The sequence below is a fragment of the Oryctolagus cuniculus genome, chromosome 10, assembly GCF_964237555.1.
Source record: "Oryctolagus cuniculus chromosome 10, mOryCun1.1, whole genome shotgun sequence".
Lineage (NCBI taxonomy): Eukaryota > Metazoa > Chordata > Mammalia > Lagomorpha > Leporidae > Oryctolagus > Oryctolagus cuniculus.
Genome location: NC_091441.1, coordinates 83,202,088 through 83,221,977, shown reverse-complemented (window position 1 = coordinate 83,221,977; position 19,890 = coordinate 83,202,088). Strand labels below are relative to the sequence as shown.

At 42.3% G+C, this 19,890-nt stretch overlaps 1 protein-coding gene across 6 annotated transcripts in view; it reads left to right on the top strand.

Annotated features, from left to right (window-relative positions):
• The window catches only part of SLC25A26 (solute carrier family 25 member 26), a 158,244-nt gene that overhangs the window by 122,273 nt on the left and 16,081 nt on the right, over window positions 1-19,890 (top strand). For all 6 annotated transcript variants that reach the window (XM_008260905.3, XM_008260904.4, XM_008260906.4 and 3 more), the window contains one exon: window positions 15,160-15,204. In XM_008260905.3, coding sequence (XP_008259127.2) covers window positions 15,160-15,204 — 45 coding nt within the window. The remainder of the gene's footprint in view (window positions 1-15,159; window positions 15,205-19,890) is intronic.

Here is a 19,890-nt window from a genome sequence, read left to right as displayed (position 1 = left end):
CCGTGGCTGCTCAAACCCCTGTTACGTGACTTTGCCTTATAAACGCCCTCAGTATTCAAGAAATAGAAAAAGCATCATTATAGAGGCATTATACATTATTTTAAAAAAGATTTATTTATTTGAAAGGCCGAGTTACGTAGAGAGAGAAGGAGAGACACAGAGAGAGATCTTCCATCCACTGATTCACTCCCCAAATGGCTGTAATGGCCTAAGCTGGGCCATTCTGAAGGTCTCCCACATGGATGCAAGGCTCAAAGGGATCAGGCCATCCTCTGCTGCTTTCCAAGGCACATTTGCAGGGAGCTGGATCAGATTTGGACCAGCCAAGACTTGAACTGGTGCCCAGATGAGATGCCAGCACTGTACCACAGTGCTGGCCCCCAGGAGTACTATATATGCTTTAATCAACAAAAATTGTGTTTTGAAAGTGATTTAGTTAGCAGTAAAGCCCTGTTTCTCATTATAAGGTATTCTTTTATAATCATTTACATTTAAGCTTGTATCCTTAACTTACCACTTACTGTCTCAGTGGCACCATTTAATATGTTTTAAGAGAGTAGCAACATTTCCTTAGAACATAGTTTTAAAAGCAGATTACCCTATGACCAGGTGATGTACTATATTATCTTCTGTTGGCCAGCTTTTGTTACAGTGCAGTATATATGCAGGTTAATTTTTTAAAGTTTTATTTGAATTTGTCATATTATAATTTGTAAAGTACATAAAGTATGTCAAACATGCCAGGTGTATAGATAGCACTGAGGGTTTGCCATTATTATTATTACTTTTTTTTTTTTTTTTTGACAGGCAGAGTTAGACAGTGAGAGAGAGAGACAGAGACAAAGGTCTTCCTTCCATTGGTTCACCCCCGAAATGGCTGCTGCGGCCGGTGTGCTGCACCAATCTGGAGCAAGGAGCCAGGTGCTTCCTCCTGGTCTCCCATGCAGGTGCAGGGCCCAAGCACTTGGGCCATCCTCCACTGCCTTCCTGGGCCACAGCAGAGAGCTGGACTGGAAGAGGAGCAACCGGGACAGAACCAGCACCCCAACCAAGACTAGAACCTGAGGTGCCGGCACTGAAGGTGGAGGATTAGCCAAGTGAGCCAATGTGCTGGCCGTCATTATTCTTAATTGATTTTAAAGTTGGGAAAGGAAGTACGTGCATAGACAAGATTTATTTCTTACTACTGTTCTCTCATAATTTTGCCCACAGATCTCTGTTGTAATTGATTTGTGCTTTTATCAGTTCCTTCTCAGATAATTTCCTGTATATGGTTTGTGGGTGGTAGGTTTTCTAAGTTTCCGTATACATCTTTTTTCCCTGAGAGGTGTTGGGTGTAGTGATTGGAGATTGTCATTCCTCTCATAGTAGTCTGACTGCACCGTTCCTATAACTCCCAGTGGTGCGGTTTGAAATCTGGTGCCTCTGTAAGTAATACGTTTTCTTGACCTGCAAGCTTGTAAGTTTTTTTCTTAAACAGTTCAGCAGTTTAGTAGGTGCCTAGGTCTGTGTGTAGAATGCAATGAGCCCCGTTAGTGTGCAGACTGAGGTCTGTCCTTGGCTCAAGGAAATTGTGTTGTTACTTGGGTTATACTTGTTTCTCCTCTGTCTGTGGGGCTTCTTCTGCTGGGACCTTTGTGCATCTCATGTGCCATTATTACTGTCGTGCTGCTTTTAGCTGTTTGATCTTCCATACCACAAATTTGAATCTTTGCCACGATCCACTGTTCATTTCAGTGAACCTACTGTATGGTTTATTTATGAAATCGTGATTTTTAGTTATGAGAGAGCTTTTTGCTGCTGTGGTTGAATCTCTGACTTCGATTGTGACCCAGATTGACCTCCATCTTCAAGCAGCTCTGTCTGATTTGGGGCTGACTCCCTTTGTCCTGGCTTTGTGAACGCTCAGCCTGCTCACATGCTGTCGTGTTTTCTTTGTCAGTTCATGAGGACCCAGGTCTGGACTTGGCTTCTAGTGATTCAAGAAGGTAGAATTATGCTGCTCCTCTGTTCCCTACCCGAGGGTCAACAGATTACCCTGGGCCAGGCTTTCCCTTGAATCATTAACAGCCAGGGATCCAAGAGCTGGTCTCCAGCCCTCACTCAAATCCTAGAAAATGAAACCCACACTTTGCTTCCCTCCTCTGAGAAGACACAAGCCTTCACCTCCATTAGCCGTCTGCAGGCTCCAGGCCAATGGTCTGTTGAAACAGGGAGATTGGAAATGGCAGTGGAAGTAAACAGAGGTGAGTTTATTATCATTTGCCTGGAGTCTTTTTGGGTTTTCTCTCTTATTACTTAGACTTACAAAATAGAGAGAAAAGCAGTAGGCATGGGGAGAGGGCGTAGATTATATTGTTATTCTCAGCTCTTGGCTTCTTTCCCTGTGACAGAATTGATTAGACTTCCTTGCCCCTCCCCTCCCCCCTTTAAGTTATTTGAGAAGTAGAGTTACAGACAGCAAGAAAGAAGGGTCTTCTATCTGCTGGTTCACTCCCCAAGTGGCCGCAATGGCCGGAGCTGCATTGATTAAAAATCAGGAGCCAGGAGCTTCCTTCAGGTGTCTCACGTGGGTGCAGGGGCCCAAATTCTTGGGCCATCTTCTAATGCTTTTCCAGGCCATAGCAGAGAGCTGGACTGGAAGAGGAGCAGCCAGGACTAGAACCAGTACCCATATGGGATGCTGGTGCCCACAGGTGGAAGATTAACCTACTGTGCCACAGCAATGGCTCCATTCCTTGCCTCTTTTATATGATATCTAGTGCCTCCTTGTCTTAAAGTGGGTTTGGTGTCCTGACTGGTTTTGGCTGATGGAATCTGAGTGGAAGTGCAGTGTGCCAGTCCTGAATGGGACCTTGAAAGAGTGTCACAAGTTTGTGTTGACCCTCTTGCATCTACCTTTTCTCTTGAGAATGATGTGTTACAAATAGGTCTGTCTCGCCCCTTTTCAGTATGAAGCAGCCAGAGTGATCATCGTCCAGTTCCCCCTAACAGATGTTAGGGTTTCCATCTTCAGAAGGTGGGAATGTGAGGAGCCAGATGGGTTATTAGGTAGTCAGGAGATCCCAGTGGAATTTGGAGTGTAAAATATTTGCTTCCTTCCCCCAAAATGTTATCTTTAGCAAGAACAAACAGGCCACCCTCCTTCCTTCTCTAAAGTTTCCATGAGAATAGCAAAGGAGCTCTTCCTAAGATCATAGGTTATTGTGAAAACAGGTTACCTATCCACCATCAGCAGGCCAGACAGGATGACGAATTGTAAATCAGGTCTTTTGTTGAGTTCATCTCCACCTTGTTGATTGACAGTTTGGTCCCCAAGATTGTACTTAAAAACCCGAATGCTATGAGGCTTTTTTGGGTTCCTTCCTCTTTCATGCTGCTCTGGCTGGAGGCCTTGATTTTAGTAAGTATTTTAAAATCTCAAAAAAAGGGGAGGAGGGTGTCTGTTTTTCCTGAATGAATCTTGGGATCCTGGAGCAAAAGCTGAAGCCTTGAGTGCAGCCATCGCTGATCTGTAGCTGTCATGCTTTGTAACTGGGAAGCACAAGTTTGATGTGTTTCCTTCTATTTGAAGGTGGTTTGTCAATGTAACAAAGCTGGTAAGATCTGACTTAGTTTCTTCTTTCTCCTTCTAGTAATTAATAGTCATTTTTCCTACCTCCTTTAAAACGTGTATCCGACCCTCAAGTCTATCTCCTGGCTCTCCTGAGTCATCTTTTAGTTGGCTGATAGGAATGAAGTATATTGTAATTAGGTCACACACTGATGACTTGTGGTAGAGTGTTCTGATTGTATGTAATAGGTCCCAACACACATCACAGCTCAAGGGACAACAGAACATTGATGGTGGTGTCTTGTGGCAGTTTGTTACTCACTTGTCTGTGCCCTAACCTCTACAGTGTTACTCTTCTGGAAACATGGTTTCTCTCTCAGTATACAAAGCAGATTTTTTTTATAAAGCTCAACGCTTGAACTTTAAATCTGTTGTCAGAAATTGAGTTGATTACAGGAGCAGTTAGGAGTGTTTTTCCTAAGCTGGTATTTTCTGGGATTGTAAATCTGCATATTTATGTGGTTTGTTGGCTTAACAGATAGCTACAGTGAATGAGTTCTATTTTTGTATTATACCCCCTTTTTATATAATTGATACTCAGTTTTCTTAATATTCTGCTGTAACAGATGTTTATAAATCAGTATTTGATGAAGAGAAAGAGCGTACCTAGGACTATGAGCCGTAAGACTTGGCTTCTGTCTCAGCTCTGCCAACTAGCCTCACCGCCTCCCTTCTCATCTTCCTGTCCCTTTCCTCCATGCATTCATGTACTAAATATTTATTATGTGTTCTGTTACGCAAGTTGCTGGATGTGGTGAGGAGGAGACCACACACCTCCACCTGCCTCCTCGTGTCAAACCTGCTGTCTTTGCTACTTCTTTTCGCCGGCTCTTCCTCTTTTCCTGACTACACCACTCTGTGAGCTGGTCAGGGCTTTACTCCTACTTAGCCTTCCCATCAGTTGACATCCATGGGACTGCTTTCCAAGGTGCTTGAATAGCACCAGAGTGTTTTGGGGATGTTGAGATTGGTGTTGAAGAAGGAAGGCAGGCAGACTGGTTGGGAGCTACCCCCAGAGCCTAACCACCCAACAGGCCTATTTTTATCCTTCTTGACTCTTTACAAATTGTAATTTTTGTAATTGCACACTGGATGTATCTATACAAATGATGTCAATATTAGATGAGGATTTGTATGTCTCACATCTTTATACCCAGGAAAACTGATTGAGAAACCTGGACAAATGAACCTTTGCCTTTGTTAGCAAGGACATTTGGTAGCTTAGCATATAAGATCATTTACTTCGGTGGAATTTATTGATGGGTTGGTTCCTCATTTCTCTCTCCCCTCTTTGTTGCTTCGGAATAAAGACATACTAAAATCTCTCTCTGGCAGGGAAGGAAGGAATTGTAGACAGGAAAGACAGTGGAACTGTACATGCTAATAACATTCTCAACTGCAGGAAGCAAATCTCAAGACAACTTGAATGTGTTTTGTAAGGGGTTAAAGCTGTGCACACATTCCCTGAGATAATGTGTGGGTCCTGATTGTCTAGAGTTTTTACATCGTGACAGGGGTTGTACTTGGGAAATTTCGGAATCTCTGTCCCCTCCTCCGTTACTCTGGCTGTCCTCTTAGATAAGAACGTAAATCAACCCTGCTGCACCTGCTGGAAAGGACTGTGTGAGGAGCCAAAAATGAGCTTCCTCATGTGCTGCGTATACATAAGCCATTCTCAGGTTTTATTAGCAAGGACTATCCTAATTGCTTAGTGCTTATTGAAAAATTGTAAGGTGATCCACATTTCATTCCAGGAAGTTTATGAAGAATAAAAGGATGACCAAAGGAATCAGTGTGTATGTGGGTGTATGTATATACTCATAAGTGTTTATTAGTATATTTTTAAAAAACCTTTTCCCAGTGTTTTTAGTTTTTTTTCTTCAGAATCCCACCTAACAAAAGGAGCTTTCTTTTAAAAAGTTTTTTTGTTTTGCTTTGTTTTTAGGTAGGTATAGCTTATAACATCATGTTTACATTCTGCTAAATGACAAACATGTTGGTCATTCTTGACACCATGATTATACTGCGTACAGAATCCTGCATGTAGGATTAAGTCTTACAGCAAGTGTGGAACATTAGCTAGGGGTCAGTTAATATTGAATGCTGTGTTTGCTTGAAGTATAAAAACCAGTGTGATTTTGTGATTTTTTTCATTGTGACTGATTTGTTAAGTTAAAGTTGATACCTAAAAGATTGATTTGTGTCTTCATAAACGTGAATGTCAACATTGGGCATTTTCTAGGGCTACTTGTGCTAAGGAGGCGTTACTGTTAGGCCTTAGCTCACCATGTTATTTTTTAGGTATGTTCAGAAATCATAAATTATGTATCTAAAATGCCCTGCATTAGAAATGATTAACAGAATAATGTTTCATGAGGGAAAAAATTGGAAACAGGCCATCACTGTAGTTAAGTATCATGAAATATTGTACTTTGGTCAAAAAGAATGACAGACCTATATAAATCAGCATGGATTATGTCTAAGACATTGTTTAGGACAAAAATTAAAAATTGGAGCTATTTATATTCTGATATCAAATAAAATAAAAACCAAAACCCTCAAAGCAAATTTGTGTGAAGATAAATGAAAAGGCAGATCCCAAGCTGTTAATAGCAGTTAGCTTTAGCTACACTTGTGTGTACCTTAATAATGTTTTACTCGTCTGCTTACTTTTTATGGAAAATTTCAAACATGCATAAAATAAACAAGATCGTATAGTGATCCCTGAAGTATCTGTCACCAAGCTGCAGCAGTCACTAATATTCTGCCACTTTTATTTCATGTGTACCTCCACCCACTCCTCACCTGGGTCACAAGTATATTTCCATAGCATGTATTATATGCAATGAAAACACAAATCATATATGCACACTTTAAATTTTTTTGATTATTTCATATGAGAGAGAGAGTGCCCCCATCTGCTGGTCTCCCATGTTGGTAGCAGGCACCCAATTACTTGAGCCATTACCTGCCTCCCAGAACCTTCATTGGCAAGAAGCTGAAGTTAGACACTAGGAATCGAATCCAGGTACTCCAAAACCTGTTGTGATATTGAATGTTTCCAAATCCCTACACTGTTCTCTCATTCCCTATCCTCTTCTGCCCACTCAGGTTATTTTTGCCTTTCAAAAAATTACTGTATACATAGAGTCATGTGGTATGAATGCTTTTTGTGTCTGATTTCTTGTGCTTGACATAATTTGTCTGGGATCATCAGTGTTGGAGTCTGCATCAGTAATGCTTTCCATTAATAACACCCCTTGGTATGAATATAGCACTGTTTGGATATCCTTCCCCTTTTAATGGACATTAGCTGTTATGGGTACAGTTGTCATTATGCTCATGTGCAGATCTTTTTGTGAACCTGCATTGTCATAGCTTAGATAAATTCCTGGAAGTAAAATTTCTGGTTCAAATAAAATCTCAACATGCACTATTTTGAAAATGAGTGTTTGGGACCGGCTCTGTGGCATACTGGGTAAAGCCGCCACTTGCAGTGCCGGCATCCCATGTGGGCGCCAGTTTGAATCCCGGCTGCTCCGCTTCCCATCCAGCTCTCTGCTGTGGCCTGGGAAGGCAGTGGAGGATGGCCCAGGTCCTTGGGCCCCTGCACCCACTTGGGAGACCCGGAAGAAGCTCCTGGCTCCTGGCTTCGGATCGGCACAGCTCCGGCTTTTGCAGCTGATTGGGGAGTAGACCAGCAGGTGGAAGACCGACCTCTCTCTCTCTCTCTCTCTCTCTCTCTCTCTCTCTCTCTCTGTGCCTCTCCTTCCCTCTCTGTGTAACTCTGACTTTCAAGTAAATAAATAAATAAATCTTAAAAGAAAGTGAGTGTTCCGTTTTTAGTTCTCACCAACAAAGTACAAGTGGTGATTGCTGCTTTCCTCACTGGTGTTTTTCAGTGTTTTCTTTTTTTTTAAGGTATATTTATTTAGTTGAAAGGCGGAATTACAGAGAGGCAGAGAGAATGAGAGAGAGACAGAGATCTCTGTGAGTGAGACCACATTGGAAAGAAGTGGCCATTAAAGAAGGATGTACTTTCCTCTGAAGGGAAGAGAAAACTTCCACTCTGCTTATGGCCTTGTCTAAAAAATGATAGAGATTGTGGATTCAAAAGGCTTCCATAGCCTTGGCAGCTTGCGTAAAGAGCCTCGGGTGATCACAGACATACATCAGAGAGTTAATTGTTAAATTAACAACAGGAGTCACTGTGCATTTCCCATGCAGGACCTCTGTCCTCAATGAGTTGTGTTATGAGAATTAACTGTAACACTTGTTCTCAAACAGGTTTTGTGTTTGTGTGTGTGAGAATTGTTGAAATCTTTACTTATTATAAAGTTGGTTTTCTATGTATAAAGTTAATTGAAAATGAATCTTAATGGAGAATGGGACAGGGAATGGAAGGAGGAGGAGGAGGTGGGCTGGGGGAGTAGATAGGCTGGGAAGAATCACTATATTCCTAAAGCTATACTTAGGAAATTTGTACTCGTTAAATAAAAGGTTCCTTTGGGGGAAAAAAAATAAACCAATGGCAAGGCTATTCTAAGCAGAGGGACTGGCGCTGGCAACGGCCCTGTAGCTGGAATGCAGTGGATGAGTTCAGAGAACGGAGAGATGACTGGTATGGCTGTTGCAGGACTGGTGGAGAATAAGGCACAGGGTCAGAGGCATGAGCAGGTATCTGAATGCAGGGAGAACCTAAAGCCAACAAGGCCTAGCCAGCTGAAAGCTTTGTTAGAACACAAATGGGGTACCGTTTGAAGGTTTTAGCAGAGAGATGAAATGCTGAGATCTATATATATATTTTTAATTTATTTGTTTATTTGAAAGGCAGAGGCAGAGAGAGAGGTCTTCCATCTGCTGAATCACTCCCTAGATGGCCACAAAGGCTTAAGCTGCATTGATCTGAAGCCAGGAGCCAGGAGCTTCCTACAGGTCTCCCATTTGGGTGCAGGGGCCTAAGTGTTGGGCCCTCTTCTACTGCTTTCCTAGGGAATAGCAGAGAGCTGGATTGGAAGTGGAACAGCCAGGATTCAAACTGCACCCATATGGGATGCCGGCACTGTAGGTGGTGACTTTACCCACTGCAACACAGTGCTGGCCCTGTCAGTGTTTTTTGTTTCAGCCATTTTAGTGGATAATAGCACCTCAAGTGTAGCTTTTTTTTTTTTTAATACCTTTTAAATTGTTGTAAGATAAATACAGCATTTGCCATTTTACCAATTTTTTTAAAGATGTATTTATTTAGTTGAAAGAGTTACACAGAGAGAGTAGAGGCAGAGAGAGAGACAGATTGATCTTCTATCCGATGGTTCACTCCCCAATTGGCCACAGTGCCCAGAGCTGCGCTGATCCGAAGCCAGGTGCTTCTTCCGGATATCCCACATGGGTGCAGGGGCCCAAGGACTTGGGCCATCTTCTACTGCTTTCCCAGACCATAGCAGAGAGCTGGATTGGAAGTGGAACAGCCAGGTCTTGAACTGGCGCCCATATGGGATGCTGGTGCTTCAGGCCAGGGCGTTAACCTACTGTGCCAGAGCGCCAGCCCAATTTTAACAATTTAACAAGTATAATTTAGTATTGTAAATTCCATTTGTAGATTTTGCACCCATCACTGTTACGTATTTTCAAAACCTTTTCATCACCTAAACAGAGTCTCTGTATTTGTGAAGCAGTAGCTCCTCACTCTGTTCCCCCTCCAGTCCTTGTAACCTCTAACCAAGTTGCTGCTGTTATGAATTGGTCTAATCCAGGTGTTTCATGTAAGTGCTCACTTATATTCGTCCCTTTGAGTTTGTCTTATTTTACCTGGTGTGATGTTTTTAGGGTTCATCCATATGATAGCATGTATCAGAGCTTCATTCTTTCTATAGCTGAATCATATTCCATCAAATGTATGTATAGGTTGAATATACTTAATATGAAATGCTTGGGACCAGAAATGTTTTAGATTTCAGAATTGGGACTATTTGCATATAAAGAATGACACATCTTGGGGATGAAACCCAAGTCTAAACACAGAATTCATTTATGTTTCACGTATACCTTATGCACACAGCCTGAAGGTAATTTTATGCAGCATTTCTAGCGCACCTGTGTTTTCACTGCTCCCTGTTTGGTGGAGTCAGGTGTGGAATTTTCTACTTGTGGCATCATGTCAGTGTTCAAAAGGTTGTGGATTTTGGATCATTTCAGATTTTGGACTTTCGGATTGTATAGCATGTTTTCTGTTGATAGCCTTGAGTTATTAGGGTTTTGTGACTTGCTATAATGAAATTGATGTGTAAGTAGCTGTTGGAGTCTGTTTTCAGTTATTTTGCCTGTATACCTAGGAGTGGAATTGCTCAGTCATTTAGTTAACATTTTTAGGAACTAACAAATTGTTTTTTCACTGGATTTTATTTACCATTTCATGGTGACAAATGATGTTGAAATATCTTTTCAAGTACTTATATTGGTGATTTCTATATTTTCGTTTATGAAGTACTTGTTCAAGCATGTTACACATTTTAAAAACTGAGTTACTGGTTTTTTAAATTATTGAGTTTCAAAAGTTCTCTGTATATTGTGAGTTCAACTTTTTTTGTGAGATAACATGTTTTGCAAATATTTTGTTCCAGTTTTGTTTTGTGTATATCTTAGAGGTGGAAATACTGGATAATATAGTAAATTTGTATTTAATTTTTTGAGAAACAGCCATGCTTTTTTCCAACTGACTGTGCTATTTTTCCACCAACAGTGGACGAGGGTTATAGGTTCTTTATATACTTCCCAGTACTTGTTATTTTCTGATTTTTTTGCATGGTGATCATCCTAATGGTGAAAGGTGATGTCTCATTGTGGTTTTGATTTGCATTTTTACAATGATTAGTGATGTGGAGCATCTTTTCCTGTTTCTCAGCTATTTTCATAGCTCCTCTGGAGATGTGTCTATTCAAATCCTTTGCCTTTTTAAAATTCAGGATGTTTTATTGTTGCTGAGTTCTATATACATTCTGAGTATTAACCCATTATCAGATAAGTGATTTGTAGGTTTTTTTTATAATCTGTTGCTTGTGTTCATTGATGTACATAAGTTTATAATTTTGATGAAGCTCTGTATATTTTTGCTTTTGTTGTGTATATTTTTGGTGTCACAGTCATTGCCAAATTGAAAGCCACTAAGATTTTTCCCCTTTATTTTCTTCTAAGAGTTTTACGATTTTAGGTCAGGTCTTTAGGTCGTTTCTTCGATCGGACTTTATTTCTGTATAGGATGTGAAGTAAAGCTCCAGCTTCATTGTTTTGCATGTTGATACCCAGTTATTTGAACACCATTTCTCCATGGGATGGTCTTGGAAGTCTTGTTGAAAATTGTTTGGCATTATATATAAGGTTGTTCGTCTGGGCTCTCTGATAGGTATATCTGTTGATGCCACTCCAATACTTTTTTGCTCATTGGAATTTTCTGTTAGCTTTTGGAATCAGCAAATATGAGACCTCCAGTTTATTCTTTTTTTACAAGATTGTTTTGGGTATCAAGGGTTCCTTGAAATTCCATATGAATTTTAGAATGGATGTGAAATATGCCATCGGGGTTTCTTAACAGTGCCTTTTGATGAGTAGAGGTTTGAAACTTTATTGCTGGAGAGTTCTTGGTTATTTCTGCCAGATGTGATAGCTTTCACAGCTTTTAAAATACTTTTTCTTGTTCCTTAGACTTTCTAGAAAACTCATAGTGTTGTTCATTGCAGCTTGAAATCAAGTCTTCTTTATTTACTTAAAATAATTAAAAGAATGTGTTGGTACCCAATGCGATCATTCCATTTAAAAACAGAGTTTTAGAACTGACTGATAACTGAGAATTCATACCTTCATCTCCCCCTCAGTTACGTTTTTACATGTCACTCAGTATTTGGTAAAGGACCGGGCAGTTACAGACGTGTATTGTAAGTGCACGGGTTTAGAAGCATTGACCGACTTTGAGGATCATTCTTGTGCAGTACTTCATGATGGGCAAAACAGGGTCATAATGCGGTTCTGTGCATTGTTCATGTCGCTAGTGATGCCCAGCACCTCCCTACCTCCTTCCCCTGTCTGCCACACCCAGGTTCGTTTTGTCTGTCTCGGCCACATTGAATTATCAGAGTTTTTATTACTAAGTGGAATCTGTGTTGAATTTTAGCAGGTTTCCCCCCACCTCTGCCTCTTAGCTGGGTTTACTGCTGCTCACTTATTAGTGCCCGGGGTCTTAACAACCTTATTCAAACAAAACAGCTTAAATGGAGGCCTTAAACAGGTCACAACAGTGAGCCATTTTCTAACTTTTGGTGCAATAAAGTGGGTATGTTGTGTTTTGGAATATAAGTCCTCTGAGTGTAGCTATTCATTTTCTTCAACTATAAAACATTTTAGAATAACAGCTTACATCTGCTTGGGGTGTAAAGTTGCACGTTTTGAGGAAACCTCACTGTTGTGTAGCTCCAGACCAGACGTGGGAGGGGGCTGGCTCCCTGGCAGGCCCAGGTTGCATGGAGGCTGGAGGAAGACTGTGTGTTAGCTGTGGAGCTGCCTTTGCCGGTAGGATGCCTTGCACACGTGGGGAGCACATTGCCCTTCTTGGCTCCCCGTCCTGTGCAGGATGATGAGGGTGACTGGGAGAATAATTAGCAGTTTTTCACACATCAGGAGTTTATCTTAGGAGGGGTATTTCACTACCACAAGACAGACATTTATCTAATTACTTAAGCATTTACTCCACATTTAATTACCTCGGACTGTCAGCTAATCTTGTTGTAGGTAATAAACTTGAGCTTTATTGTCGGTTCACTTTTTCAAATAAATACCCAGTGGGATAGTTTGGCCACTCCAAATGTGTGATTTTCAAATTACTTCTTTAAACTGAAGGAACAATCTAATGAATAACTTTTAATAGAGGAAAATGAGAAGAATGTTCATCTATAGAATTCAAAATCTAATAATTCTAAGCACCAAATAAGTGCAGATAACATCCAGTACAGTTTTATAGGTATTGCAATAAGAAAGGAATAGCACCAACAAAAATTGTAGTACTAAATTTTAAAGCTTTTTACATCTTGTAAATGTGACATAGTCACATTTGAGAAGGGAGAGAACAAATAAAATAATAAAAATAATACATAACCCTTCTACTTGTTAGTCTTCTTGCATGCTTTTTTTTTTTTTTTACATATAAGTTTTTTAAAAATTAAGAAAACTTTCAGAAACCTGTTACCGAGTCAATTTTTGTGGTTTTGGTAACTAATTTAATTGGAGAGACACCACTGTAGTTTCAGAATGGGCTGTCAGATGCTTTTGTGTTTTGGTGAGAAAAACACTCAACTACATGTGACTGCTCTCGTGGTGAAATTCAGGGTGTGGTGTCTGTGTATGACAGTGACACACTTCTCTGAGAGTCCCATTTGTCAGATTAATCACAGCAATTGACAGGGGTTTTTCCCTCACTACCATTCCCCTCCTGAGAGGAAGATGGATTTTCCTTCTCTGACTGCTGTCAAACTCAGGGATGTCATTTGCTTTGGCAGACTCTCAGTTTCTGATTACCATATAAATATTTCAGAAATAACTTAATGCCCTTAATTCATGTGAAGGTTAACACCCTTTAATTCCTCTGACATCGTGTGAACACACACCCACATGCACACGTGCAGGCACACACGCCACACTGGGCTCTGACCGTATGTTCGATAAGCTAGGGCATTAGGTCCACTAGAGTTGATGGGTTTTTACTTTGTAAATACAGGTTGGGTTTCTCTTTTAGAATTTCAGACGATTTAGTCAGCAGCAAGTAGCGTGTACTGTAGACGAGTTTATGTGCCGTTAAATGTGTTTAGATGTGCTTCATGTAGAGTGGGGATGAGGGCTTCTCTGAACCTCGGTCTCCTCGCCTGTGAAATAAGGGTGCTAATAAATAGCCCATACAGAGAGGTTGAGAGGATTCAGCTGAAGTAAGAATCTAGGAGGTGCTGATTAGTGAGCAGAATGCCTGGCCCACGTACAGGGCTTGTCAGACTTGGCCCTAGCTGTTTGAGAACTCTCTGGACACACTGAGGCTGCTTGCATATGTGGCGATTATTCCAAGCACTCCTATTCATTAGCTCCCATGCACCTTCACTGTAACTGCACTCGGGAATGAGTTCAGGCGTTAGCCGCTCCGGCATGGGTCTGCACAGAGCTCTACACGCTGCCTGTACCTGCTGTTGCTTCCTGCAGGGGGAGCTTTCAGATCCCAGACAGGCTGCTCTGCTTCTGGAGTCTTTTGGTCTCATCTTAGGCTTGTGGGTGCTCCCTTCTCTGGGCCTCCACCCACCCTTACTTTCGCCGTGACTTCTCTCTATCCCTCCTGGACCTCTTCGCCCACCTGTCTCCCTCTTCTCTCTCCCCCTCCTCTCTTCACTTTGTTTTTTCCCCTTCCTGTCCTCTCTTGGCCCCTGCTTTCTTCTCCTTCTTCTCCTCTCCTCTCTCTCCTCCTTTCCCTCTCTCAGCTCTTTCTCCCCACCTCCCTATCCTCCTCCCCTCTCCTGACACTTTGCCTGCTGAGGAGTAGGCAACCCTGGCCCTTAAGCAATAAACACCCAATCTTTACAAAGTCCTTTTTCTTTAGGATGAGAAATATTAGTTCAACAGCCGGATGCTGTCTATACTGTTCTTCTCATTTCTTTTTTTTTTTTTTTTTTTTTTGACAGGCAGAGTGGACAGTGAGAGAGACAGAGAGAAAGGTCTTCTTTTTGCCGTTGGTTCACCCTCCAATGGCCGTCACGGCTGGTGCGCTGCGGCCGGCTCACCACGCTGATCCAAAGGCAGGAGCCAGGTGCTTCTCCTGGTCTCCCATGGGGTGCAGGGCCCAAGCACTTGGGCCATCCTCCACTAGTGAGCTACGGCACCGGCCTCTCATTTCATTTTTTTTTTATTTTTTTTTATTTTTTTTTATTTTTTTATTTTTGACAGGCAGAGTGGACAGTGAGAGAGAGAGACAGAGAGGGAAAGGTCTTCCTTTGCCGTTGGTTCACCCTCCAATGGCCGCCGCTGCAGCCGGCGCACCGCGCTGATCCGATGGCAGGAGCCAGGATCCAGGTGCTTTTCCTGGTCTCCCATGGGGTGCAGGGCCCAAGCACCTGGGCCATCCTCCACTGCACTCCCTGGCCATAGCAGAGAGCTGGCCTGGAAGAGGGGCAACCGGGACAGAATCCGGCGCCCCAACCGGGACTAGAACCCGGTGTGCCGGCGCCGCAAGGTGGAGGATTAGCCTATTGAGCCACGGCGCCGGCTTCTCATTTCATTTTAAAAGGGCTTCATAACATCATTTTATGACCCTTGGGCTCAGAAAGTTCTAAAAGCTGAAGTTGGCCGTTCCTTTCTATACCTCGTGTCTACTGTACCTGTAAGCTCATTTAGTGGTAGCTTTGTTTCTCACATAAAGTTAACATGAAATGCAGCGTTTCTAAACAGCTGTTTTAGTTTCCTGTAAAAGATCAGGCAAACTCTGATCTTTGTTGTCTAATGTATTTAATTTTTTTTTCTCTCTTCAGATTCCTTTCTCTCTGGTCCAGTTTCCCTTGTGGGAGTCCTTAAAAGTAAGTTTTTCAATCTTCATATACAACTTAACTTGACCGCAAAACCCAGCAGTTTTAGTGTGGAAAAGTGGAATCTAATGTTGACTAGAAGTGTAAAAATGCAAAGTTACTAATAGTTGAAAATATTCGTGTGTGCGACTTATATGTCAGTTTGTCTTTTTAACTTGTTCAGTGTCTGTAGCACCAGGAAATAAGCAAAGCATGTTATTAATTGAAATCCACAGATATGAAGAAGAAACTTTGCTTTCTTCTGTATTGGCACTTTGTTGTGGTCTGTACAAGATTTAACTCCTAAGTCATGTGGCTGACACACCCCAGAGTCTTCCATGAATGGTAACAGGAGCACGGAGACTGACTATGGTGTTTAGGAGGTGGGCTACTGGGAGGCCCTTTGATCATTGGGAGTGTACCCTCCCTCAAAAGGTGGTTCTCCCTGGAGAACTCGTTATGAAAACCCGAGTTGGGCCCCGGTGCTCTCTGTTCTTTGTGGCTCCTGGTAGGATCCCTCCTACATGGTCTGCCTGTTGTCATCCCGTGAACTCACGAGAGGCTAGCCACTGGGACCTGCCTGGTCTTGGACTGACAGCTTACAAGGCCATGAACCAAAATAACCCTCACTTGTTCATAAGTAGCTTCTTTCAGGTAGTTTGTGGGAATGACAAAAAAGCTAATGCATTTGTTGGATTTAATTTTATTTTGCTCCCGTGTGTGTGTGTGTGTGTGTGTGTGTGTGTCTAGGTAAAAGAATAGTACGGTAAGTGGAAAAAGAACGGCAGTGAGGCCCTGAGTGTGGACAGGTGGGAAGGCCCAGGCTCCGTGACTGCCCTTCCGCCTCTGGTGCTCGGCCCAGACTAGGGCCCTCGCGAGAAGGAAGACTGTGGTGAGCTGTGAGTCAGCTTTGGGGAAGGTCGCACATCTGTTTAAACATAAATAAAAATTTAAAACCTGTTTCATACATGCAGAAACATTGCATTAGGTTTTTATCTTCTTGTTGCAGTGATACTGAAAATTGTAGGTCGTGGTGTGAATTTTGTAGGTCCTTGCCGGCATGAGTGTCAGTAGGGGGTCACAGCACAGAGTATGTTTCTCACTGTGTACAGTGTTTAGAGAATTTGAAAGCCCTGGTAAAGTGAAAATGGATAGCTGATAAGGTTTTTTAGTATATTTTATTTATCCAGTGTTTTGGGTCTTTCGCCACTGTTTTATTTGTTTTTATTTTTGTCATTTCCTCTGTGCTGCATGGTGAAAGTATTTCTCAAGCGGTGTTTCAGAGCATGATGTCACAGCTATCCAATGAGAAGGTCACATTCCATTAGCATAACAACTCTCCTTTTTAGTGTGTGACAAAAGAACAATGAAGCCAACAGCTGTCCAGCAAACAAGACTCACTTTATTAAGGTCTCAATAAGCAGCATTCACACACAGTCTGCACATTCGAGCGTCCTGTGCCCCAACTCTGCAAAGCAGGGTTTTGAGGCGCACAGAAAGGAGAAGCATGTTTCTCTTTCAATATTAAGAACACTGTACGATTATGGCTGCTTAAGAGACATCTAGAATGTTTCAGAGTAATCACAGATAATAATATTTTGCCTTAAATTTTTTCTTTGAGCAAATGTGAGGATGCTATAAGGTTTTTATTTGAAATTTATTTTCTTGAGGAGTAATTTTCATACAGTAAAAATCACTACATGTTTTTATGGGTTTTAATGAATGTTTGTTACTGTACCATGACCATTATAGAGAATAACTATTACCTCCTAGAATTCTGTCCCTGGCAACCACTGTTCCCAATACTTTTCCTGTTTCCCAGAATATCATATAATACAGAGTCTGTCCTGTAACAGTCTGTGCCTTACTTCTTTCACTTAATGTGATTGTTCCTTTTTACCGCTGTGTAATATTCCACAAGGATGTGGGTGTACAGTTACTACAATTGGCTTATCAGTTCACCACTTTCCACTTAGTTGAGTTGTTTCTGATTTCTGATGGTTATAAAATAAGGCTGCTATGAATATTCACCTGCAGTGTTTGTGTGGGCATATGTTTTTATTTCTCCTGGGTAAGTGCCTAGCAGTGACGTTGCTGGTTCGTGAAGAAAGTATGGTTGATTTTACAGGCAATGGCCAGAGTATTTTCAAAAGTGGCTGTAATATTTTACTCTCCTACCAATGGTGTATGAGAGTTCTATTTATTCTGTATCCATGTTATTATCTGATATTATTACATTTTTAAAAATCAGTTGTTAAAATAGTTGTTGCCTACTAGTGTCTCACTGTGGGTTTAATTTGTAGTTGCTTTATGAATAAATTGACTTTAGCATCTTTTCATATAAGAATGTCTTTTTGACACGTGAATGTGAGTCATGGTGCTTTTGTAGAAGTAGACTAAGATTTTGTCCCTTTTATTTTTGTGGCTATTATTCTATCCATTTAAACTTTTGAAGAGCCGTAGTGAGAGATTATATTGTATGGACGGATTTTTCTGTTCCGCTTGTCTGGTAAAATTTTTCTCAGCCGGAACTTGCACCTTATGTGGGGAGTGCCTGCACTGCAGGAAGTGTAAGGATCTAGAGGTAGGGGTGTCCACTGGCACCTTAAAGTTAACTCTGCGAAAATCAAACTTGTCACCTTTCTTTTAAAATCTCTTCCTGCTGCCTACCCATTTCTGCTAATCATTCTGCTGTTCTTCTAAGCACCTGGTCCCAAACCTAGATTAAAGTGTCCTGTGTTCTTTCTCTGTTGCCAGATCGTGTCACTCAGGGAGTTTGGCTGAGCTTGACTTTTCAGGACCCATAGCCACCCTTTTTCAGATTGTTATTACCTCGTGCCTGGCCCATATGCTAACAGCTTCTGAACCTTCTCTTGCATCCTACATGTTGAATTTGTGGGATTGCTCGTAGAAGTAACTTTGAAATCACACTTAATATTTCTCAGAAACGTACAGCTTTCTGAGACTCTTGAGACGTGAAGGTTGACATTCCGAGGTGTGTGCCCGCGCCTAGTGTTTGCAGCTCCCTCCTCTAGACTTTCTTCTTTCTTTTCCCTGCTCGATCTTTCCTCTCCATGGAGAGTTTCTTCTTCACTGCCTCTGAATATGCTGTGCCTTCCTTAGAAATGTGCTTCTAGGAGTCCAAATCCACTGTGTCTTTCAAAGCCAAGTTCAGCTTTTGATCTCTTGCTTGGAGTCTTCTAATCTAGGCCTTGAAGGTTTGCCATACCTAACGTTTGTCAGTAGTGTTGATTGATACTTAATCACTTGCTCTGTTGTGTTGAGAACTTCTTGGAGCCACACTTGGCGTGTTTGAAGGCATGGGCCTCTTCTACTCTCAGATACACAGCACGTGCTGTCAGTGTTCGTTTATTGCCTGGCGACTCTGAGCTAGACCTTCACACTTGCAGGAGGACAAGGATGAGTGGGACATGGTCAGTGCCTTTGAGCGGCTTACGGTCTGTCAGGCGCACAACCCACAGCTAACGTATGTGCAGTGTGTCTCTCCTTGAGGAAGATACTCAAGGTGGTGTAGGGCTGGCCCCCTGGCTCCTCAGATGCTGTCACTCCACTAACCTCGTGTCTGATGTTTTCCTTTTTTTATAGTGCATAGTTTTTTAGGTGAAAAAGATAAGACCCCATAAAGAGAAAGGAAGTAGAAAGGATTGATTATCCCATCTGGAACCCCAGAGATGATAGTTTTCTTTTCAGACTTATATTTACTTTGGGACAGGTTAGCAGCTCAACAAGAAAAGAAATGTGATACAGTCGGTGGTTTTTATCACCTCACAGAGACCCATAGCTGTTTGTTTGATCTTGTCTCTGGCTTTGGATGCCCTCTGTATACTGGCCAGCGTCTTTGAGCTCCGTGCTAACCGTTGCTCTGCGTGCCAGCTGCCTCCTCGCTTGAGATGTCTCAGGCTGACTAGTTCAGAACATAGCTCCAGGCATTTGTTTGGTTTTTTTTTTTGTTTTGTTTTGTTTTGTTTTGTTTTTTTAAATGGAGAGGTAGCACAGGCAAAGCCAGATAGAGACTTTTGTCTTTTTTTTTTTTTTTTTGACAGGCATAGTGGACAGTGAGAGAGAGAGAGAGAAAAGTCGTCTTTTCCGTTGATTTGCCCCCGAATGGCCACTGCATCCGGTGCTCCACACTGATCCGAAGCCAGGAGCCAGGTGCTTCTCCTGGTCTCCCATGCGGGTGCAGGGCCCAAGCTCTTGCGCCATCCTCCACTGCCTTCCTGGGCCACAGCAGAGAGCTGGACAGGAAGAGGAGCGACCGGGACAGAATCCGGCGCCCCGACTGGGACTAGAACCCGGGATGTCGGCGCCATAGGTGGAGGATTAGCCTAGTAAGCCGCGACGCCGGCCAAGACTTTTGTCTTTTTAAATACAGTTTAAAAATTGTATTTGTGTGGTTGGGGGGGGGGGGGGGCTGCAAGCGAGCATGCACAAGCATTCACGTGCTCCATCTACTGGTTCATTGCCCAAATGGTTGCGATAGTCAGGGCTGAGCCTGGCTATAGCTGGGAGCCTGGAACTCTTTCCAGGTCTCCTATGTGGGTGACAGGAACTGAAATACCTAGGCTGTCACCTGCCACCTCCCAGGGTGTGCCTTAGCAGGGAGCTTGAATTGGGAACAGAGTTGGGACTCCAGGCCAGGCACTTTAGTAAGGTATGCAGAAGAGAGGCAGCATCTTA